This window comes from Spodoptera frugiperda, chromosome 18 (genome assembly GCF_023101765.2).
Source record: "Spodoptera frugiperda isolate SF20-4 chromosome 18, AGI-APGP_CSIRO_Sfru_2.0, whole genome shotgun sequence".
NCBI lineage: Eukaryota > Metazoa > Arthropoda > Insecta > Lepidoptera > Noctuidae > Spodoptera > Spodoptera frugiperda.
The window spans coordinates 10,514,350-10,539,226 of NC_064229.1; the positions used below are offsets into that span (position 1 = coordinate 10,514,350).

At 34.6% G+C, this 24,877-nt stretch overlaps 4 protein-coding genes across 18 annotated transcripts in view; 1 reads left to right on the forward strand and 3 right to left on the reverse strand.

The window, feature by feature from the left end:
- Positions 1 to 2,429, reverse strand: part of LOC118278249 (phosphatidylinositol-binding clathrin assembly protein LAP) — a 44,207-nt gene extending 41,778 nt beyond the window's left edge. For 6 of the 15 annotated variants that reach the window (XM_050700240.1, XM_035597388.2, XM_035597385.2 and 3 more), the window contains exon 1: positions 2,156 to 2,428. In XM_050700240.1, the coding sequence (XP_050556197.1) occupies positions 2,156 to 2,306 (151 nt within the window). In that variant the 5' untranslated portion in view covers positions 2,307 to 2,428. Of the gene's footprint in view, positions 1 to 2,155 lie in introns of all 15 variants that reach the window. The other 9 variants (XM_050700235.1, XM_035597389.2, XM_035597387.2 and 6 more) reach the window with 4 other exon arrangements.
- Positions 2,430 to 2,965: 536 nt separating this feature from the next.
- LOC118277950 (cytochrome c) lies at positions 2,966 to 3,491 on the reverse strand. The gene has a single exon (XM_035596985.2). It carries the CDS (start codon positions 3,375 to 3,377, stop codon positions 3,051 to 3,053), a length of 327 nt encoding a protein of 108 aa, XP_035452878.1. The 5' UTR covers positions 3,378 to 3,491; the 3' UTR covers positions 2,966 to 3,050.
- A 557-nt stretch (positions 3,492 to 4,048) lies between these two features.
- Positions 4,049 to 8,170, forward strand: LOC118277951 (uncharacterized). The gene is made up of 2 exons (XM_035596986.2): positions 4,049 to 4,486; positions 4,950 to 8,170. The coding sequence occupies exons 1-2, from the start codon at positions 4,265 to 4,267 to the stop codon at positions 6,834 to 6,836; spliced, it is 2,109 nt and encodes a 702-aa protein (XP_035452879.2). The 5' UTR covers positions 4,049 to 4,264; the 3' UTR covers positions 6,837 to 8,170.
- A 1,911-nt stretch (positions 8,171 to 10,081) lies between these two features.
- Positions 10,082 to 24,877, reverse strand: part of LOC118278125 (IDLSRF-like peptide) — a 100,505-nt gene continuing 85,709 nt past the window's right edge. The window contains exons 3-5 of the mRNA XM_035597204.2: positions 18,198 to 18,326; positions 12,298 to 12,450; positions 10,082 to 12,067 (exon numbers count right to left, since the gene is read on the reverse strand). Coding sequence (XP_035453097.1) covers positions 11,874 to 12,067; positions 12,298 to 12,450; positions 18,198 to 18,326 — 476 coding nt within the window. The 3' untranslated portion in view covers positions 10,082 to 11,873. The remainder of the gene's footprint in view (positions 12,068 to 12,297; positions 12,451 to 18,197; positions 18,327 to 24,877) is intronic.

Here is a 24,877-nt window from a genome sequence, read left to right on the forward strand (position 1 = left end):
AATAAGCTTAACAAAATTTATGAATGGAAACTTGCTAATGGTCTGTAATAAATTTAGTGAGTTATCAACACTTTGTATACAAATTTATGGAAATAGTCTTCACCTAGATATTGGCCGACTCAAGAATTGTAACATTACTTAATCATTTAATGCAATGAAGTGCCACAAACCTGTTAAGAAGCTGATTAGATAATTTTAAATGTTCAGTACATATTACCTACACTAAATAAATGCTGTATTGTGCTGAATTGTAGTTTTCACATAGATAATTATAGAACAAAACATAATCTTTTCAGTACTCTCTCTTTAATACTTTTGAAATGGTAATACATTTAAGATGTCCATGCATAGTCAAACAAAACCTTCAAATAAAACATGTTGAATAAATTAACAATAAACAACCAGTTATAGAAAATGCTAATATTTAATAATGACAAATATGTCTAAACATATTAGCTAACTGTACATAGATAATGAAAAACCAACTAAGGTTATTCAACTCCAAATATTGACCAGACCAAACAAAAAGGTTTGCATCAACATTACTTAATCCATTTTTAATCTGTTGACATACCAACAGTGCTAAAAACAGTTTCGTTAATTAACTTGTAGACTAGTCACTTGTTAATCAGTGTACCAGTAAAGCATGGGGTGTCAGACATTCAGCCAGACATGCAGTTAAAAGATGACTCATACAACACATTGGCCGCATGTTAATACAGGAATATTTTAGCAGTAAATGTTTCATACAAACATGTGAGCAATATTGAATCAATTCAATATTCATAGGACAACATCTTAGTATGATTCTTTGAAATACTTTTTAAAGGGAAATTGTTTTTTATCTACTGACTTTACTATGATGGTAAAGACTACTATGATTCTCATAAGTCTACTAATAGCTAAGATTAGTTAGTTTAAATGGAAATAATATGGATAAAGGATAACATTATATCTTGACCAATACAATAAAAGTATTGTAAAAGTGTGCATTGTCTTTCTTTCACTTCACAGAAGAACAATTTTATAAGATATATTTTTAGTCTGTGGATAGGTAAGAGCATTTATAGCTTTTCATAATAACTTAAGATAATAGATTTAAATTAAAAAAAAAATACTTTTTTGCTTTTAAATTACCTATTATAAAGTATATGGTGAGGTTTCATTTAATATAAGCAACTGTAGAACTTTCTATGTTAGTATTATGAAATTACATTCTTGTTGTCCTACTGATAAAACAATCAGTCATTCTGTTTATATTAGGAGTACCTACTTGAAGATAATTTTCGGTAATCAACACTGACGTCACAGTACTTTGTATTTTTAAATTGACAACTCATCTATAGCTTTATGTTCTTTACATGTATGTGATATGATGTTTATGGAACTTTCTTTATTCTTATAGGAAAGCTGATTCCAATTGGAAAATTGTATGACATGCATGTTGTGCAGAAAATTATCAGAATCTTATGACAAAGTTTAGTGGGATTTTTTCTGTTAATGAGTAGGGTAGATATGAAAAATAGGAACTAACTTTTGAAGACACAGTCAATAGAAAATAATCTAATCAGATTCTAATAGAGATAGTGATAACCACTCATTGCTTTGGTATTTTTGTTACACTAAGTTTGAGGTAGCACAAAAATGGATATTATATAGTTTTCATTTATAAGACTTTTACTATCTACCTGATTATAACTTAAGTACCTATATCTTGCCATTCCAGACAATTACAGCACTAAAAACCAAGTTAAAGCTGATCCTCATTAGTTACATAGGTCCTTACATAAAATCAATAAGTAGGTAGATAGATTTTTTATAACTAGCACGTTATTTCCAGTACAACATGACATAACTTAGGTAATGTGTGTCAAGCGATACAATCGTGAGAAACAACATTACTTATGTAAAAATATTTCGACATTCTAGATGCGAATTCAATTGCCATTATCTTATTATTGTTTTATTGACACATAATACGCCTTCTATGAACTTGAATGCGGTCGTCACGGATTACATTCAATATCATAGAAATGTTATCGACCATTGGCAAAGTCGCTGTAGCGACGACGTCGTCACAATTATTGACCAAAAAAAAGATGTGTGTATCGAGAGTTACTCTGAAACGGATGCATTTTACCATAACAGTACTTACAATCTAAATGTTTCTTTTTGGGTGCTATCATTTCTTCGGTAGTAGCTTTGCAAACGGATTTGGCTAAACCCTGCCCGGCGATGCTGTGGCGGGCGGCCAAAAGCCTATCGTTTATAGTCTGACCCGCCATCCTCACGTTCAGTCCTGACATAAACTATTTACACGATGTAACGACACTTATTTTCGCGTTTTTCCAACAAATTCACAAAATTACGACGATGACGGGTAAAAATATGTCACCGCCCCCCCGACTGGCACAATACTAAATTCAAGATGGCGGATGTGGGTAACCAAATGTTGCTATAAAAAAAAATCTGGTAGAAAAAAATATCCGATAGATAAAAAAATATTCTGCACTGTATTTCAGTATCATTATGTACGATAATACCAGATAAATAGATACCGCCGCGGTTTCATAAATTGTTCGGCTCCTATAGATCGTAGCGTGACGTTTTATAGCCTATAGGCTTCTTCGATAAAATGAATTATTCAACCAAAAGAATTTAGTCAATTCGAACCAGTAGTTCCTAAGATTAAAGCATTCAGACAAACGACCAAACTCAGCAACATCAGCTTAATACATTTATTTTTTCATTTTAATTATAATTTCTATCTTACCAATCTTATAAATGTTAAAGTTTGTGAGTTAGTTATGTTTCTTTCTCAATCGCGTCAAAACGGCTGAAGGTACTGGGATAAATCTTTGAAGTGGTAGATTATGGTCTAGAATAACACATAGGCTACCTTTTTCTCACGGGAACACAGGTGAAGCTGCTGTTAGGAGCTAGCAATGAAATAAAAATAACTGTCTAAAAAGTAATCTTTATTAATATTTCTAATACATATTTCAATGCATATAATATATTAATTCTAATTTTCTACATATCCATAGTAACTACTTAGAAGCTTCTTTTAAATAGGCTATGAGATCAGCGCGTTCTCCCGCTTTCTTCACCCCAGCAAAAACCATTTTCGTACCTGGAATGTATTTCTTGGGATTCTCTAGGTATTCAAAAAGAGTTTCCTCGTTCCAGATAACTGCTTTCGTTTTGTTGCCATCTGAATACGCGAAACCTGGCGCCTGTCCACACTTTCGACCGAAAAAGCCATAAAGGTTGGGCCCCACTTTGTTTCTGCCGCCAGATTCAATAGTGTGACATTGGGCACATCGTTGAACGAAGATTTTTTTCCCAAGTTCAGCATTACCAGCCGGCACACCCATTTTCCATGATCTTGTTTTTGAAGAAAATTGGAAGGAAACGTGACATCTACTCACAACATACAAAACAGCACAAACATCAACAATTTTGTTTTTTTCTTGACAATTCTATCGTTCTGTCTGCACGTGCAAGGAGTTCGTTTTAATACTCTTTAACCTTTGTTTGTCTCTAAACAAGATTTAAATCCTTTTCTTCTCCCTCTGGACCGTATTCTACCCCGTGGCGAATAGACTAATTCCTTTTTAAGTAGACTAATCTTCTCGTTAGATATTGTTCCATGTGTCCCAGGCAGTACAGCCGCAGTAAACTTTTCGCTTTGCATTGAAATGATCTGTCGCTTCACTTGCAAAGTTGCGATTTTTCAAAACTAGAAAAAGGAAAAGAGCTAAGGCCAGCTATGGCAATGTATCAATCTGTAACTCTTAATGTTTGTTTGTTTGCCCTTATCCCATAAAGTACAATTTTAGTAGCCGTTAGTTAGTCTTCAAAACAAATATTAATGAACTAACAAGTAGAGAAATGAAGCAAAACTTCTGATCAAGATATTCAAATCCAGTTTTAATCTAAGACATGTTTACTGTACCTGCATTTGATTTTAAAATGCCATCTATTCTACTAATGCCACTAAACATTCCAACTTTTATAACTATCATGTAGGTACTCTATGGATTATTTTGACGTAAACTTGACATTTTCGTAGCCAGCCATGTTGTACTTTACGTCTTGTAATTTTTCGATGTTAGTTTTGTGAGATTTGCTTTATATTTTACAAAATATTGAATTAATGTTATTAATTGTGGTGCATCTAAATCTTAAAAGTGCAACATAGAGTTTGTTGCGTGACAAAGCCACGAGATTAGGGTCACGATAGCAAAGAAAACATTACAAAATGGCCAAGAAAAAGGTAAAATCTAAAGCGAAACAACCGCCTAAGTCATCAATTCCTGAGAATATAACTTCAAAAGTACTAGCCGAAACGTACAGTACACCATCTCCACCAGTTTTTATGAAAGTGTGCCGACTGTGTGAAAGTAAAGATGGACCTTTTTTGAATATTTTTGATGCTGACAAAGTCACTGCTAAAAAGATTGAGGAACTAATGCCTTTTGGGGTAAGATATTCTTATTTGTGCACGTTTTATCAAACTAAAGACTGCAGCATGTACACTTCTGTATGTTATTTACTTAGCTGGCTGTTCAATGCAAGCTTAACAACTGTTAACAACATTCAATCAGCTGATTGAAGAGTTTTTTTAAGCTTGACACTTCATGAACTGATTTTATTGTACCTACTGATTCTGATATACATACTAATAAGAAGAATAGAGACACCATCTAAGTGTAGATTTATTAGATTTAGATTCACATATATTTAATTGAAGTGTACAAAAAACCAATTACACTACTCAATACAACACATACAATTAAAATGAAAATACAATTTTTTAAACTATATTATAGACTTCTGGACTAGATTTTTGTGGATTACAATTATGAAAGACATATTGGATATGTGTGATAGTCTTGTTTGTTGGTATGTTTGTTGTTAATAAATTATATTTAACCTTTTTACAGATTGCAGAAAATGATGATCTCCCACACAAAATATGTTTCCGTTGCTCAGCAAAATTAGAAGAACTCTATGAATTTATACAAAAATGTATTAAAACACAAGAAAATTTACGGACAGAATTGGGTAAGACAGGTCCATTCATTACTAAAGCCAAAACGGTAAAAGTATGGGAAGAAAAGTTAAATAAAAACAATATGAGTAATGATGATATCTGTGATGCTTTAATAAAAAAAGCCATGGAGGGTATTAAAAATCTACCTGCTAGTTCATCTGTAGAAGAAGCACCAGTTCCACCGGTTAAACGAGTTACCCGAAGAACTGAAACAGCTGCAGTCAAAACTGAAACAGTTTCAGACAATGAAGATGGTAACATTAGTCTTAAAGATGTTAAGTCAGAAATGCTGAAGAATAGAGATAAAGTACCTGCTAGTAAACCAGGTAAAACTGTTAGTAATAATGTAGAACCAATAATGCCTGGTAGTGTTAAAAATTCCCAAAAGGAAGAAACTCAGCCTGGTAATAAATCCAAGAACAATGCTCTGGTAAATAACTTTAGTTTTGATTATGTAGAAGACAAACCGCGAAGTGACAATGTTGAGAAAAAACCCAACAAGCCAGCGGAAAAACCATTTAATATTATGGATTACATCAGCATGATTAAAGTGAATGGAGTAGGTGTATTATTTCAGTGTAAGTTGTGCAACAGAAACTTTTTAAAAAAAGAAGTAGTGGAATCTCATCTTTGTGCTAAAAATGGAGTACCTAAAGTGGAAACTCCTAAAACAGTGCCCGTGCAAGAAGCACCTAAAGGCCCAACAGTTAAATACATTACACTTGACAATACAGCAAAAAAATCACAGCCATGGAAGTACAATGAAAATAGCAATGGTTCTAGTACAGATAGTGAGAAGTCGAGTGGAGAGGAGAACAAACAACAAGAGCAAAAAGTTCAATCTGCTCCAATAGCAAAACCTAAGCCTAGAGCTGGACCTGCTAGCAAAACGAGACGTGTGGAAAATGATAACGCTCATCCAGGGCCATCACATAATTCTGATACTCAACCACAAACAAATGTTCAATCACCTTCAGTACACATACCTAGCGCACCAAACTTGAATGGACGTTTCAAATTGGTGCCCGGTCCAAACAACATGTTTACCTTAGTAGAAGATACAACAGCTCCAGTAGTAGAAAATCATAAGAGTAAAAAGCGTAAAGCTGAAACAGAATCAGAAGTAAGAACGAAGGAGCATAAGAGAGATCATAAGTCAAATAGCCCAGATGTAACTAATGTAGAAGAAAAATCAACACCATACCCTGTTGGATTATTCCAAACGGTTGCCCATTCTGCTCAAATGTACCAACAACCAATGGCTACTCCTACAACTGCATTTACGACACCAGCCATGAAAAAGCAATCTTACACAATAGTCCAAACCGGAAATCCCAGTAAACTGCTAATATCAACGAAAGCTCTAGCCCCACCTATTGAAGTACCGAAAAAACGTGTAAAAAAATCGAAACCTGAAGTCCGAGAGGATGATGAACCCAAAGAACCATTTAAAGTAACATTAGAAGATGTTGCTCCACCGAAAGATGCTGGCTTCTTCACATTTATCAATGTTGACCCATTGTTACAACCTTCATATGTTTTACCCACTGATAATATAATTCAAGAATCACAAATTTCAACTTCTTCAGCTGTACAAAATGCCTCAGAAAATGTGAGAGACAGCAAAGACAAAGATAAGTACTCGTGTAATATGTGTGGAGATAGTTTTACAAGGGAGAAGAAGTTATTAGCTCATATACAGTCACATTATTCGAAGATGGATGAAGAAGACCAGTTAAGGGCTGAAAAGGGGCCTAAGAAAAAGGGTAGGAAATAGTACCGGCTTTGTTGAGGACAGTGAGAATTGTCGATTGTTATTATGTGAAAGTGTTGGTACTCAGCCATTTATGGATTAAATGAAAGTGAACTGGGCGCCATTGTTGATGGAGTTCTAAGATGTCATCTGGGTAACAAAGACTACATTACTATGTTGGCAAAAAACTGACTACATCTTGATAAAGTTAAGCTAGCAATAAATGTAGTACTGTATTTTTTAATATTAAAAATATTGGTTATTCTTCTTGGAAACTATTTACTGTGTGAATAAGTTATAGCAATGTCAATAATTTTATTATTGCTTTGTTAAATAAAATACAGAAAAGTTGAAGAAGGATTTTGTTATCAAAGATTATATTTTATGCTAGTGTTGCCAGAACTAAAAAGTCTGGTTGAAAAAACTATTGACAATGCAACTTTTATAGCTGCACAGATTATAAGTTATTGTTTAGCCTTAAATGTTATTAATATTTAGGCATTTAATTATTATATTGTTAATAATTATCAATGTATGACAGGTCTATATGCTGCCAAGTTGGGTAGTTTAGATTCTTAAAGTAATTGTTAATTTGTCTCAAGATACTGAAGTATCATTCCATTCTGTACAATTTGTATGGTGTTACATTTATTTAGGTATTTTTATATTACTTGCATTAAGTTTATGAAAACATTTGTCACCACCTAGTTTTTTACACAGAAGAGACGACTAAGGAACCATACCCTTAGTATAAGTTTCCTTTACGTTGAACGAGATCGTAACGAGAGCACGTTCGGCGCTCTGATTGGCTGGTTTATTCGAGCGGGCCACGTAAAGGAAACTCATACTAAGGGTACTGTGCATTAGGGTAGCAGCACTCTGATATATAGGAACCTTTTAAACTGACTGTTAGCCCTGCCATTTGAAGAGATTTTGGTACACCTTCTTATTTGAAAAAAAAAAGTGTATTTAGTGTGCATCACTAATTGGATTCATAGTGTAAAATAGTCTTTGTTATATTTGTCCAACTTACAAAGATGCATGTTTCATTATAACTTTCGTGAAACATACTTAATTAATTATTATGTTATCGGCTTACTCACGTAACGGTTTTACGAGGAACTCGACTAGTTTCAAGCCATGCTATATGCGAGTTCCTCGTCAAACCGTTATGTGAGTAAGCCGATAACATATTGATTAAAATGCATGTTTGGTGTATTATGTTGTTTAACCATTTAATTCTTTTAAGTTTTTGTTTTTAGAAGCTTTAATTTCTTTTCCTTTGTGTATAAATTTTTATGTTTAAGTGAAACAGTAATTAAAACTTGTGATTTATCAAGCATTACTTAAAATAAGTATTCATTTTGTTTTATTTTTATCATTATTAGTTTAGAATTGGTGCTTATAGACAGTTTTCTAAACAGAATTGAGTCCTATTATAAAACCATTATAGGATAATAAGTATAGATAGATAGATATAATAATATTTCGTAGAAGCTAGTTTGCAAATCAAACACTGTTTTTGGCCAGACTGACTGCATCTATGTTATACAATAAACTTGGTTATGTGCCATGGCTATGGTAGCAACCAGAATAAACATTTTTTTCTTATAGAAGCTAATGACTCCAGTGACTCCAATGGATAAACTGATTCCCGCTATGTAAACAAATTCTCAGACCGAACCTTTTCATAATGAGTTTGCTGATTGTGGTTGTAGTAAATATTTAGTTTTTTAAAATTGTATATTTTCTATTTGTAGTCCTTCTTTTCAATTTTTTTTGTCTTTTTTTTGTATTTTAGAATAACATACAAAATAGTGCTATCACTAACTTATTGAACCTATGTTTAAATGTATGGTAATAGTAAACGGTTCATAATATTGAAAAAAATTGCAGATTACGTAAAATATATTTTTATTTCCAATAGGTCTGCCCTAAGTCAAGAAGGCTTTATGTACGAGATAGAAGTTATATTGTCTATGGTACGTGACGTCATCTTTGAAGAGCGTTGGCAACACCGTTAACTAGCGAGCGATAGAAACGCGCGCTTTGTTGGTTTCATCTTTAAGATAAGCGTCCATAGGCCCGCATCGTATGCATCACACGCATTCTGTATGACGTCATCAGTACGCATCGCATATAGGCATAGCCGATGATGCGGTCCGTACGATGCGGATCAGTGGCCGCAGTTGTATGAGTTTCTATACAACATAAATAAAATTCGTTGCGTACGATGCGTGCGGTGCGTACGATGTGGGCCTGTGCTTGCCTTTAAGGTCTTGTTTCATAATGTCTGGGTAGCCTTTATGCAACTGATAATTTTGTATTAAGAACGTAATTTGGATGCACTACCTATCTGTCAAATAAGTTTTATCGGTCACTTATATGAAGGTGGTGAAACAGGCGCTGCGAAGCAGTGAAGTGAATTGGGTCTAGTATTCTTTAATTTGGAAAAAGGAAGGATTCTCCGACCAGTGCCTAGGCTAGGTTTTTTAAGAGGGGAAAATCATCCAATGACTTCTACCGCCTTGTGTGAGGCGAAAGGGAGTGTCAGACTCTTACTGACTAAAAACCACCCCGTTCCTACTCCTGTTTTTCAAGCCGGAGCCCCGGTGAACACGATAGGTAGTCCGCAGCCCCGGAAAGATGTTCCGTTGAGAATTTGTTTCAACCACGTTTTGGTCGCTCACTTGGTTGCTGGCAGTTGGGACATGAATAATCCAATTTAAGGCTATGTTTGTTAATATTACAACTATTTAGGTAATCCATATTGAAATTATACAGTACTTTTATAGTATTAGTTATAGGTAATTATTTATACCCAATAAACTTTGTAAATATTTTACATATTAATAGGGATGTTTCCGCAATAACTAAAATGTATAGACTAACCTATTAATAAATTTAAATACTTTGGAACCCTGTCGTTTTAATTGGCAACCTATTTAAAGTAAATTTTGACATCGCTCCCAGTCAATATTACAACTAAAATAAAAAATCGAAACACTTACTGTTTACTACTACATTATGATTTTTTAAATAATCTGCAATCAAATAAATTCCCATAATTGCATATTTCAATGTTCTGAGCAAGAAGCGAGTGTAGTGTGCCCAGTATAGTATGTTATCTTCGATTGACATTGAGACTGTATTTTTGCTAGGTTGTATACTCAGAAACGGTGGCTAGGTGGCGCTGTTATTTTTTATTATAATCTATTCTTAGCTACGTTTTGGGTCTGAAATTAAAATAACATCAAATGAAACACAAATTCAAGATGATTCATTTATTGGTTTGTTATTTAAGAACAATAAGCCATTTATACTTACTTCAAAACACATAATATTATCTAACAGAGTTCAAAGATCGCCATTTTGTTGAATATTAAGAGAATCCGACGCAAGTTAAAATTAAACCTATATTACTAAAACCATTGATATTCATAAAAATTGTCTTAAACTAACTACGTGTAGGTAGCTAAAATAGTAATTATGAATTTAGATCTAACGCAGAGAGAATATATTTACTACTGATAGGTACACACTGAAACATTGTGATTTGAGACTAAGATTTGGCGATTGAAAATACTAGAAGATCTATTGTGGTTTTAGGTACAAACTTCTGGCAAATACAGGCTGCATTTACTTTAACAATAATCTGGCAACATTGCATGGAACGGCCATGTTTTTTTTACGCGCGCGTTTTGATTTTACTTAACCTTTCAAAGAATCGTGTGTTTATTTAAACAGGCGTCGAATAATTTTGAGTTAAATTGCCAATAATTACATTTCCTGTCATTAAACTCCCAATATTACATCGTGTACCTCACCCCTCTCATTCGAAATGAGACTATCATTAATTCGTTGTCTTATTAGCCCGCATTTGACAAAAGTTCTATCATTACAACACCAATATTATTAAGATGTTAAAAACGAGTGACAATAGAATTTGGAATCTAATGGGATCGAATTTAATATCTACGGTGTCAATTCTTTTCTACTTATTACTCTAAAATAAGTAACATACAATAAATCTAACATTTATTTAATAATCACATTAATTTTGATATGTATCTGGATTCAAGTGCAGCACCGATATAACTATGCTTTTCATTTTGTTATATAGTTCCTTTAATGACGAAAAAGTACATACTAAAAGGGTCTATAAAATGTCGTACACTACAATACCGATCATATTAAAATAATTGTACTTTATCTACTACAGATTATAATCTATGATATGTATTTTTTACCTACATCTATGTTTACAATGATATGTTTCCATGGTCCTATTCTGGATTTTTCCAAAAGCCAGATATAAAGCGTATGCATTCTTTCAACGATTCTTATTTTTTTATTTAATCTAAGGACACACATCTTCATATTATCAACCGACTTTAGCTTTATATCTCGCTTAGAATGGACGCTTGACGTTTCAATGGAGTCGCCTCTGATCATAGTCCAAGTTAGGGAGGATTCGTTTTGGGGGGCGACATTCAAAAACCACATGCATGCTATAACGGTTATCAGGGTCATCATGAAGTGGAATGCGACAATAAGCTTAGCTTTGACTAGTTTAACACTAAAGTCACAGTCTTAGCCTCTTTTCATTTCACACTTAATGATAGACGCGAGTGTTGGGCCCTGATAATCTCTTTAGTATAACCTAAAAAACGAATTTGGTTTACAACCTAATGAAGCATATGTTTATAAAAATATACGTACCTAATCTATTTGGAAATTAATACCCTCTTTATCTACCTAATGTTTCTGTAAGCCAATGGGGATGCAAAGAAATGATTTATGGAATCAGAAAAGTCTACGTGGCCGGTTGTAGAAGTCAATTCTGATTTGCAAAATCATTTCTTGAAAGATCTTGATTATTTATAAATAGATATTATATATGGGTTCACACATTCAACAATCGCACGGAGTAGAAGATAAAGGTACGATTTACTTTCTCCTATATTTGATGGAGTCGTAAGGAAGGTAGCTGTAGAAGGATGAGCTTAACGGGGCAAATTGGACGACGTGATAGTAATCAGAGGCAGACTCCGGTCCTATTCAGTCCAGGAATCCTGTGTTCACCAGCTTCTCCAGGAAGAATTTCACGTCGCCAAGTTCCGAGTCCTTGATGCCAAGAGATTTAAGCATGCCAAGATCGCCGTTCTCCACTGCCATGAATACCGAGCGTAGGTGTTCCAAGTCCGACCTCATTAGATGTAATGCGGCACCGAAGTCTTCAATGGTCTGGGATTCTGGAAACGAAAAAATATTTAGATTATTATAAGTTTAAGGTATGTACTTTATTTGGCACCCAAGAGAGACTGCGGTCCCATGTTGGGCGCCAATATTCAATACCATTTGAAGTAAGATGGATATATTCTAGAAATATTCATCCTTTTAGGGTAAGCGATCTGGAATATTTCTTCGAATGTAGAAATATTTTGAACAGTTTAGGGACGGCAGTAAAACGAAGATGTATTACCTGAGAGAGCAATAGCGACCTTTTCGACGCCGCCTAGTGGTTCGAGCGCGTCCCGTGCCTTGCTGCCGAACAACTTCTCCAGGTAGTTGGGCCCGTGGGATGCCAGTAACGATTGGAGAAAGGATGCTGTTTCTTCAACAGGTGGCCTCTTAGCTGCGGAAAGGAAATAAGAGGAATATTATTTTACTGATATACTTTTTCATGGAATGATCTTTTAATCGAGTAGTCGGTTCACCTGATGGCAACAACAGAGGAGTTACAAATGCGTTGTTAGCCCCAAATTACAAAGTCTTTGTTTTGAGGGGGGAAAGTCATTCAACTGCTTCTCCTGCCTTGAGCTGGAAGGAGTGTCAGACTCTTACTGACTAAAAACGACCCTGTTTCTTTTTCTGCTTTAAGCCGGAGCCCTGTTACGTTGTTCGCAGCTCCGGCAAATTACAAAGTCTAAAGTCCCATTTTAACCTTGATAAAACTGATGAAACAGTATTCAATGTTAAATGTTTATTACCAGCCATATTCCTGAACTAATACATTATTTTCAATGTAGAGTTCGATACCTATGCATTGGTAATGGCATGTGTAATGAACATTAGCATTTAGAATGACGTCACGGACATGGTAGGAATCAATATTTTGTCACTAGTGCCGCTGGCTGACTAAATAGTAAACTGATAGTTGTAATAAACTTTTAAATAAGCTGTGGAAGTTTTGTGTTTGGTACATAAAGTTATAATTATTGTACCTACTTAAAATTTATTATTTGATAAGATATTTTTCCTATACCAGTGAAAATGGTCTTAATTTTTACAAATTGTTTTTATAAAAAAGAAAATACATATTAGCTACTGCATACCGTCGGCAAAACAAAGCTTCAATTATAAAAAAACCTAAAACAACAACCTACCTACATATAACATATAATAACTGCTCACCTACATTTACGTAATTTTCAATAAGGAGGTTTTACATTTCTTCAGCTTATTACTGTTAAAACACGTGTTTTGTGTAGGAACCTATGTTATGTAGATAATGAACATTCTGCATTCGTCAACCACGTTCATTAAAATCTTCTGGCTTCTTTAAAACGTCATGGACTTTCTTTACATGGTTTTGAAAGCCTTTAGAAACCTCAGCCCGTTGATTTGAAGGTTCAGGTGAGTTTCAAAGAATGTAGGCCGCATATGTGCGCAGTTACGTTCCACGTAAGACATTAAATTTTAATGTCTGTGACGGGGCGTCAATGTCAAAAGTTAGGTTATAAATTCATATTTTGCGTAACCGTTACAGACATGGTAATAAATTTTCTTTTGTTTTTTTTTTGGTACAAGAGTTCGCTTTATTGGTCCAGCGGCGGGTGTTTGTTTTAAGAAAATTTCAAACGTTTGCTCTTCATTTCTTGTTTGTTGTTCCTTTTTTCCATTTCTCTTAAATGGGGCAGTACATAAAGCTTTAAAATACTTTGCTTCTATCTATCTACTTAGCTATAATTTCTAAGTAATCAAAAAAACAGTAAGTAGGTACTCAATAGGTAAGTTCTTACTTACTAAGAAGTCACGAGAGAACAAAAGTGAAAAGATCGATATAATTCTATACCTAGGTATTGTCAGAAGAAAGGCTCGTTCCCATTGTTATACCAACATGGATAGCTTCTCAAGTAATACCCATTCAGAAGAAATAGCGATTAAATCGCCCATTGTAGAAACGTTTTATTATGGAGCCAAGAGTTGACTTGCGAAGCTATATAGGAATTGATTGGTTTGGCTGCAAGGCTGTTTTATTTTTTACGCTACTTTTTATTTTGTAAGCAAAAGTGAATTGGAGTAAAAGGAAGAATTTGTCATGCTCTACTTTTAAAGTGAACGCCAGGAGGTATGAAGAAAATTAGGATAGTTTCGTGTATCTTGAGTTCATAGAAAACTATGTACAAATTGACATATACACATCACACATAGACCTGGTTAGAACAGCTATTTAAGGATCTTAAGTACGTATGTAACACACTTACTAACATACAGGCATCGGTTTAATCCAGCAATAAAATTTGAACTTTAAATCGTATGTCATATGATACATTAAATAACGTCAATACACAAAGGTGGTAAGCGTGCTGCCAGTGCGCTTGCAGCATTTTGTATTGTTTCCGAAACAAAACACGCAGTACCGGACTTGAGCCAGAGCTGTGCTTGTGAAGTATGTCAACCTTTAGCCTTAATTTAATTTCATCAATCAATCAATTAAATTGTTAAAATAAAGTACCTATGTACATATACCTTCTATTGTTAAGGAGATCCTTCAAGTGTAACATCAATTTTACAACGAACGCGGTCCAATGTAATAAAGTAAAATATGTCGTAAAGAAAAAGCTATTCTCTGTCTTAATAAAAGTTACTATCGTCTGTTTTAGGAACCCTAAAATAGGTACTGTACCTATGGTATGTTTTTGTTTTTTTTTATTTTTCTTTAATCTAGTGATTACCAGGTCGGTAAATGGTAGTTTATTATATTGAATTTTACAAATCCAAATTGAACTTTACAAATTAAAAGTACCCTTAACCGACGAGTATGCATGAAAAGACTGATGACTGTTTTGGAATTCATACCATATGCAGAAAGAGGGAAAATTTTATAAACAATGAATTAAACCTACTAATCCATTCATGTGATGAGATATTGTTTTAAAACCAACGGATTACCAACAGAACCTTTTAAATCCACACAAAATTTCTTTGAATACCAGTCTTTTGGGTTTTGACACAGTGACTAAATTAGGCGGTTCTTAGAACAGAATGTTTGGGTCAAGGTAATCACCATGTAAGTCCGCTTGCATATTTAATTAAGAGGTTTAAGCGAAAGCCAACATTACAGCTGTGACTCGAGTCTCGAGCGAGCTAATGTTTATTCTGTACCTTTGAAACGAGTGCTCATTCAAAATGTCCGTTAAATTTTAAAACTGCTCGAGCAGAAATAGAATTTCAATTACACGTATACTTAATCTTAATTTTAGCTCTATGCTAAGTAAGTATAAAGTATGTTTTGGCCTGTATAAATGTAAATTTCTATTTATAAGTTCCCTCAGACGGTATTTCACAACGTGCCTTTTGTTTTCTGGTAGGCCATTGAATAGCAGGGAAAGCCTTTTGCCATTCATGGAGCACGATTCTTGGAAAACAATAACTTGCTAGACAGAATAATATTTTACACGAGTTTAGGATCGTAGTTCATTTAGCGGCAGCATGACACTATCTTTACTTTACACAAAATGGACAAATATATAATATATTACCGATTACATCATTGCTAAAATGCTGCCTACATAAAATATTTACGCACTACATGTTATGTCTTTTATCCCCGAAAGGGTAAGCAGAGGTGCACGTTGTAACGTGCACCGCTGCTGTAGCAGCGGTGCAGTGTCACTGCAGTGTCACTATACAATGCACACCCACTTTTCACCATTTGTGTTATAAGACTCATGTAATAGGGGGTGAGCCTATTGCCATATACTGGGCACTACTGAGAAATTTTAGAAAAACCGAAAATAACCTAGCTATACTTTGCCTGACCCGGGAATCAAACCCGAAACCACTTGCTCGACAGTAGCAATTCCGACCACTCGACAAACGAGGCAGTCCAAGTACCTATTTAAAATTTGTATTAAAACCACATTACTGATGAAGTCGTTTTCGTTGGAAAATGGAATATTTACCTTTGCATATAAAATGGTCATGCATCATTCAATGCAGAATTAATTTCACATTAGCCCAGCGAAATTATCTGCTTCAATTATTATTAATGGTTCATTCTGAATATTTTATTCATTTTTGTATTAACGAAAATGCATTAACATTGGTTGGTATTTTAAATGAGTTTGAATTTCATTAAAACTTTTTAGAATTGATTGGCTTTCATCGGCATTCGGTTTATAATTGAAATACCTATAGGTACCTAATAGCTAGAAGTTTTTTTTTAATATGTATGATTGTGATGTCATCCATAAACGCAGTTTTTTTTTATTTGTATGAATGTGATTCAGTATGTATTCAGTAAGCTATATACTTGGGTATTCTGTTTCACCTATGTATATAAAAATTTCCTATACATTTATTTTTCATTGTGAAATTATTTTAAACGTTTTTAAACTGATAGCTATTAATGACAATGGTCATACAAGCACGCAGTTAGTTTATAGAATGCGCCTTTTGTACAGAATATCTCCATGATAGACCAATAAAAGGCTGCTCTGGAGCTGCGGACCACTTAGCGGGTTTACCGGGGCTTCGGGTCGCAAGGAACGGCGTGGTTTTTAGTCAGTAAGAGTCTGACTCGCCCTCTCGCCACGCCCAAGGCGGGAGAAGAGCTCAAAAAAAAAAAGCTACTAGTGATATACACCACTATTATCTCCTAGCCTAAAGACCTCACATAAAAAGTATTCTTAATATAGTTTCATAGAAATTATTACATTTCTTACAGCGGCCATGTTGTATAGCTGGTTAACATCAACGAAATAAAATTACTGCGTGCGATACGTGCCATACGACCAACACGTGTTGGGCAAAGCTAATTATTATATTACGACTATTTTTGAAGAGTATTCTTATATTTATTTCTATTATATTATTAGGTTTGTTGGGGGCTAGGGTGATTGGAAAGGAGGTTAATTGGGCCTCCGGTAACCTCAATCACACGATGAAACAGCCCAATTACCTCCATTCCCAATCTTCTCAATTCCCGATTCCCCAACAATCTTTAAATTCCTAACTCTCAAAAGGCTGGCAACGCAAATGTAACACCTCCGGTTTTTCGGGTGTCCATGCGCGGCGGCGATCGCTTATCATCAGGTGATCCGTCTGTTCGTTTACCGCCTTATACAAAAATTGTGTGCCGAAGCATGGCTCTCCCACACTTAAACTAATTAACGCGTCTCCTTAGTTTCAAAACATAACTTACAAAATCACATTTGATTTTCTAACTCCACATGAAATCATGAAACAAAATAACAAGCTGTGCCTCTCGAGAAAAGTTTTCAGTACAGTCGTACAACCTAAAATTACATAATAAACTAAATTATATCTCTAACGACTGTTACTCTTCAACATCTGTATGGAAAACAAAGTTAGTTAAAATAATTGGGTATGGTATCCATTTTATTTAGGTACCAGTACTAAAATATGGAACTTTTGTTCTCGTGGAAATATGTTTTCAAGATTGTTTTCTGTGTTTGAAGTACTTCTAGAGTACGCCTACACGCTTGTGGAAATAAAAACTTTTGCCATTCGTAAACCTCTTTTGATTTTTGGTAACGAAACTTTATATTATAATTTGTAAGTATGTAATTAAGAAAATCAGTTAAATTGATCATAGGATCGATACATATGTAATTCTTCAGTTTGTCATGTTACACCTTTTTATGGTATAAACCGGTAAATGAGCGGTAGGATCACATGATGATAAGCAATCTGTAAATAGGTATCACCGGTCGAACCGGCCCGTTCGTGCCGAATCATGACTCTCCCACAATTTTGTCATCATGGTCCCAACATCCTCATTTTTAAGCTGTTTCACCTATTAACTCCTTTTCCTCGGTTCTTGTCATCATGTCATAAACTTCCTTTTTTTACATATCTATCGATCTTTTTTAGGATAACTTACTATATCCTTCTTTACTTTTTCGTTTTTATAAAAAACGTTGCCCTGCACTAGGATTGGCTCTTGTGTCTTTGGTGCGTTTACAAACACAAGTTTACATAAACATGACACCCAGACCCGAAATAGTTACTCCGTGTGGGAATCGAACCTGCTACACCTTGCACTTACACGCCAGCCAGTAGCCCAGCCGCGCCAACCGTGCCGTCAATTTTCTTTTACCAAAACTTCTAGAACTACACCTAAACCATACTCACCAGCAGTGCAAAGCTTGGAATCCTCGTCGTATCCGTCGATGCAGTCCGGGGCTCCATCGCAGAGGTACTGGATGGAGATGCAGTTGCCGTCCACGGGACACTTGAACGGCTCATACGGGTGACAGTACTCTGTAACATAGTGAAAAAGAGAGTTTTAGTATAGTTCTATAATAGTTCATATTTATAGAACAAGTAATATGTAGTTTATTGTAGTATACTAAAAATTTAACCCCGGGCTTGATCATGATTGGAATTCGTTGTGGAGCGTACCTAAATACATGATAGTTTCTCTAAAATAGGTATAATATAAACCACATTTATATGTGAAAAGGACAGGAGAAGGTAAGAAAGAAAGCTGGAATGTAATATAAAAAAATCATATAATATAAAAAAATCAACATGCCCCGTTTGTCGAGTCGTCACGAGTGCGACTGCCGGGCAACCGGTGCCGGGCAAGGGGTTATCGAAATTTCTCAGTAAGAGCACCGAGTCTGGAATTATGGCCAGTTCCTATTAGGCTGACACCCTATTAGATATCTCCCGATAAAAGGTGTGAGGATACATCGATATCTACAATATTAAGTTGAGACGCAAAGAGAACAAGTTTAATTCAAACAAAAAACGTACTTAAATAAACACAAAGCAATGATAAAAGCATTCAAAATAAAATCCCTTAAATAAACAATATCGCATTCACAGTTTCAAAACGAATTAAAACCAATCTCAGCTTTGGGAGCCTAATCTTTATTGACGGTCCCTAAATAATATTTCCAAATGCTTACAGATTCCAATAAAAAGCAAATTCTATTACTGTAAATGGCAATTAAATATGTCTGAGCCCTTTTCCCATCCACGAAAATACCGAAATAACGGTAACCCTACATTAAGTGGACTATTATTTTGTAATGGCAACACTGGCGATTAGACGGTTAATGTTATTGCTCCAAGAGACTAGAGGCAGGCTCACCTTGTAGCAAAATATACCTAAGATTTTATTACGTACTTTAGTTAAACCCGGTGGAAAGTTGTCTGGAATAGGAGTCTGCCTATCTATCTACCATCTAGGGAATTGATATAGTAATGATAATATCCTGAAATACGTATGCATAAAATCCAAAATCGTCATACCAATAGCGTTTCATTGAAGGACTAAACTATATAAGGTCTTATTTCTCGTCTTTCCTACTGCATTTATCCAAGTTTTCCGTACCGGCAATAATAATTATATTTCTAAAGTATAATTATCGAAATCAGTGAAGTTATTTATGGCTTTGTATTTATAAGAATAAAAAAGAAACATCGATCGTACGAAATACCTCTGCAGAAATCGTACATAATACCTTTTTATTCTAACATAACACAGCATTAACTTCTAATAGTAACACTGGTATAATTTGTTCCTATTATTCGGATACATGATTACTCAATACTCCCTAACTATTACCGCTCGCACTTCTGTTAGCTAACCGATTACGTTAAGCCGGCGGGTCTGTTCCTTCGAGGAAAGTTCCTCAGTAATGTGCCCTCGTTAGAGGTCCGCTGTTCTCTTTATAATTACTATAATTGTAACTGTTACTATGTAAGAAGGGCATTAGACATTTCGCTCATAATGGCTTTGTTTTTTTTTTGTAAGCAATTTGTTTTTTTAGGGTGTGGATTATTTGTAGATTTGATAGTGTTAGGTCATAATTAGCACCACGTTGGTAGGAAATGTTTTCGTGCTATATACTTTCATATTTATGTATATTGGCAGATTTTATGGCAAAACAACGAATTCCATTTATTGGAGACTGTTCTGGAATTTGTCTGTTAAGACCTTTGAAAGCGGGTAAAATCATCGAATGTCTTGATATGAGTGTTAACTCTGACTGACTAAAAACTACCCTGCTGGAACCCCGGTAACCCGCTAAGCAGTCGGCAGCAATTTGTGTCTACGAACAGCATTTATAAATATATTCCACTTATCACGTTGTACGTCAGAAATAAACCAAAAACAAGAAATATGAGTAGCAATTTTTATGTGGTAATGTAACAAGATCATAAACGTCTGTCTGTGAATCAGAAAATAGGTGTCTCATTAAAATGTAATATAATCCTTTACATACAGTATGATCCGACAGAACACGAGGTTGCCAGCTCATTTTATATTTTCCGAAAGATATTTGTGAAATACCTATGTAATATATGTTAGGTACAAGTTGTTACTACGTAGGATTTCGTTACCTATATACCTAGGTATAATATTTATGTGTATTAGGCTCATGTTTGAAATTAGTTCTTTTCATTTTTCGTTTGTATGTTTCTGAGTAAGATTAAAGGAATAATTAATTATTGTAACATGTCATTTGTTCTTTTGAAGGTTAGCCAAAAATACCTAGTCTAGTGTTGTAATTGGTTAGAGGCACATATGGTGCTTTTCGCATCTCAAACTCGAGCAGCGTATTATTCTTTTACAGCTATTTTGTGGCAGCGTATCTCCATAGCACAACTACATAGCTTAGTATATAGGTATACATACAGGTCAAACTAAAAATCTCCTTTTTTAAGTCGGTTAAAAATAGAAAACGGGATGTTCTCCTTGTTATATAGTTTTTTGAAGATAAATCCAACGATTCCAGCCCAGTATCTAAACAAAAACAACACGAAGCCACAGCCAAAAGTCACAAGAATAAGCAAAGAAAAGAAAGTTGTCTACAAAGAGATATATCTTTATATTAATGCTAGCTAATCCGTTTACCGTCACAACTTGCGAACGGAGCGACAGCGACCTCTCGCGGACGATTCCGAAATGAAACATTTCTGCCATTAATATCGTTAATAATTTCCTACATAGTAATATTATTACTTTTTTCTTGTTCTTCGAAATGTAGGTCATTGGTTTGTATTGTGTCAATTGTTTTTCTATTGATGTTTTTTTTGGGTAAAAAAATGTATCTTGGCAGTTGTTTTTTTAAACAGTTTGTTTGATTTAGGTCAAAATCAGTAATTGCAATTGTCTCCCACTTACTGACGACAGATCAATCTGATTCTTGGTACACACTCATATTCTTAATGATCATACTGATATTAACATTTTAACTGTATAATGTATTGGCTTAAGCTGTAAAATTATGCATGTTTTTTCTAAATAAATAAATAAATAAATAAATAAATATTGAAACCATTTTACATAAATAAATATTTTGTATATGTCATTGTTTAGTCTAGTAGTTTTTTAGGGGATGGAAAATCATCCAATGATTTCTCCCGTCTTGGGTCCTCACTCACACAGGGAGTGTCAGACACTTACTGACTAAATATCACCCAGTTCCTACTCCTGTTTTTCGACTCGGAGCCCCGGTAAACCCGCTAGGTAGTCCGCAGCTCCAGCGGTAAGTGAGGACTGTGGACGCCGTGGCGCCTCTCAAGCCACAAAGACGGGACTTACCGCTACAATGACAGCGAGCCCATTGGTCTAATAGTATGTACCTATCTAATAAATAATATTGTTGTAATATCCGTGCCTTAGAAATTTTCGATATAGACCATGAAAATGTTTGTATTATCGTTGTATCGATTTAATGGTTATTTCGATTATAGGTTCACTTTTGTAGTATGAGAAAGTTTGTAATTAATTTTCATAGAGAATTAATTATACAAGTACGAATTTATAAAGATAAATAAATCACGATATATAGGTCACGCCAGTACAGCTAAGCTATCGTAAATAAATAATTACGAAACAACTCAATTTAAACTCTATTAATATTAAACACACGCTTTCAATTAGTTTATCCGTAAATCCGTTGATCAATATGTAGCTATCTAAATTCTCATTAGAAGTTACTATACCATACTAAAACCACATTTACTGTTTAATATACAACTTTAGCCGGTTATTGTGTATAATGTCTGTCTGTACGTGTGTCCGTATTTTCATTTATGACGATACAATTTACCGACGCAGCCATAAAATTGCGCACCCTTGTTAAGTTTCAACGGGATGTGCTAAACTTAATTTGGACTTTGCCCGTCCTGGTAATTATGCGAAGTACCCGGTTGGGTGAAGTGCCAAAGGACAGCGGGTCAAAGAAAGATTGTATAAAACTTTGCGGTTATAAATAGAGTTTTAGGATGAATTCTTCGTCATGCAAAAAGTTTATAAGTTATTAAGGAAAAAGTCTTATGTATTACTGTGATGAAAAAAATATTATTGAAACAATTTTTAATCGTTGGGGTTTACTTTTGTTCTTCCAGCACCATAATATGGGATTATCCCTGTTATATGGCACTCATAACATTGTTTATGCACATAAACAATGTACCTCTGCCTACCCTTTTTGGGATTAAAAGGTGTTTTTTTTTGAGGGAGGAAAATCATCCAATTACTTCTCTCGTCTTAGGCAAGGCGAGAGGGAGTGTCAGACTCTTACTGACTAAAAACCACCCTGTTCCTTCTCCTGCTTTTCGAGCCGGAGCCCCGGTAAACCCGCTAGGTAGTCCGCAGCTCCAGATAAGGGGTATTTAAAGGTTAATCGTATGTTTGTTTGGATGGGTATCATGTACACAATCACAAAATAAAGTGTAGGTAATCTAAACTTCACTAAGTATTGATGTGATAATGATACAAGGAATTATAATATCCATTCTAAAGACCATGAATTTAAATAAAAGTAAATACTCAATTTTGCGGCAAAAGAGCAGGGCTTACACAAAATCTTGAAGATAGAACATTCAACTTAAGCATAGGACATAACCATAAAAATAAAATTCCTATCTACCTAAAACCTCTTGAAAAGCACTACGTTTTATTAAAACAGTACTTTTAAAGGTTATCCAGGTTCTAACACGATTACGTTCTCGTCTGCACAAATGTACCTACTTTGCCATACGAGCGGTTAAAGCGAATAATGCCCTTAAAATACAGCGACATTTTGCAAGACGACGCGACGCCTACGTTTAAAATTTTGTGTATTCTGTCACCCTTTGAAGGGCGTTGGTAGGATAAAATTAAATGTCAGTATGTTACAGCTTATTTTATTAATGTTTTGTTTCACACAAGAATTTTCTTCTGTATCGTGTGTGCGTTTACAAACATATAATTTCACATACACATGACACCCAGTCCCGAAGCAGCAATTTGTAACTTACACAAAAAGATGCTCAGCCACCGCATCAACACACGATTCAGTCAGTCAAATTATGAGTCCCATCTTTTAAACTGCAACTTATAAGGAAAATATGGCAAGATCCTTTTTTATAGAGGAAGCTCATAGTCCAGCTGTGGACTGTAACGGGCTGTTGATGACGTTAGAGGTTATAGAATAAGTCAAACCAACACGCTAACAATCTTCTTCTTATCATTAGGTTTTTCTGCTTACTCACATAGTTATTTGACTAGGAATTTCTTCCGATGACTGTCGATTGTCGCGCTACTATATTCGCTGCGTCGTGTGTCGCGGAATGTTGTTCGGAATATGAGCCTCTAACATGACTTGAAACTAGTCGAGTTTCTCGTCAAATACGTACGTGAGTAAGCCGAAAAACATAATAAATTAGTTTAGTATGTCTCACGAAAGTTATAATATAAATATTCTTTTTGTTTTTCTTTTGTTATTAAGTTTGGCTTTTATTAATATTTTTTCTGGTTTGTTTGTTTGGAACTTATTTTGTTATAACCAATTTCGTTAGAAAGGAAATAATATATTGTATGTAATTTTATTTGTTTAGGCGTGGGTGTATTTATGAATTGATGAAACGTGAATGTGTAGGTATTAATATTCATTTGAGATATTTATTTAGGAAATTCGCCAAATATTGTTCATTTTGTAAAAAAACGGCTGATATCAAATAATTATCATATAATAAATAGTCATGAAATGGTCATTGTTTACTCTCAGTTATTTACTGTAAAAGTTACTGGTACATTGTGTACAATATTAATCGCAAAAACCCTATAACCAATGTAGGAACTTTTGCTTAGAAATCGTACTTGCAGCTAAATGAGAATCCGGAGCTGCGGATTACCTAGCGGGTTTACCGGGGCTCCAGCTTGAAAATCAGGAATAGTAACTGGGTGGTTTTTAGTCCGCAAGACAATACTACTTCTCGCCTTGCCTAAGGCGAGAGAAGTCATTGGATGATTTCCCCCCTTAAAAAAGCCAAAGAGTTACTCAAACATATAAACAGAATTAAATAGTTGACATCATTTCGAGCAACTAAAATGTGAACATTATTAAGTTACTCTGTTACTCATGAGCTTAATGAAGAGCTGTTTCACGTCAACTGAGCGCTAATTTAATCTCTCTCATGTAAATCTGGAATTAATTTAATAAACTTTATAAATTAAAGTCACGTCGTTTGCCATTTAAGTTGTATTTTACTCTAAAATTAACGCTTAATTCATTCTAGATTCACTGCTACATCAGTAATTAAATTTTCTACATTTATGCATAGTTAAATATTTGAACCTTTCCTAAAATTATTTGTTATTAAATTAAATAGTTATTCCCTTGAATGCGGTGTATGGTACAGAATATCTAAAGGTGCCGATTAAAGCTGGTTTTACACTATAGTTGGGTCATTACAAACGTGCGAACTGTTACATTATAAGAATATGACTATGCAGCGTAACGTGTGCAGATCTCCCACTAGGTGGACCGACGACATCGTCAGAGTGGCGGGGAGCCAGTGGATGCAGG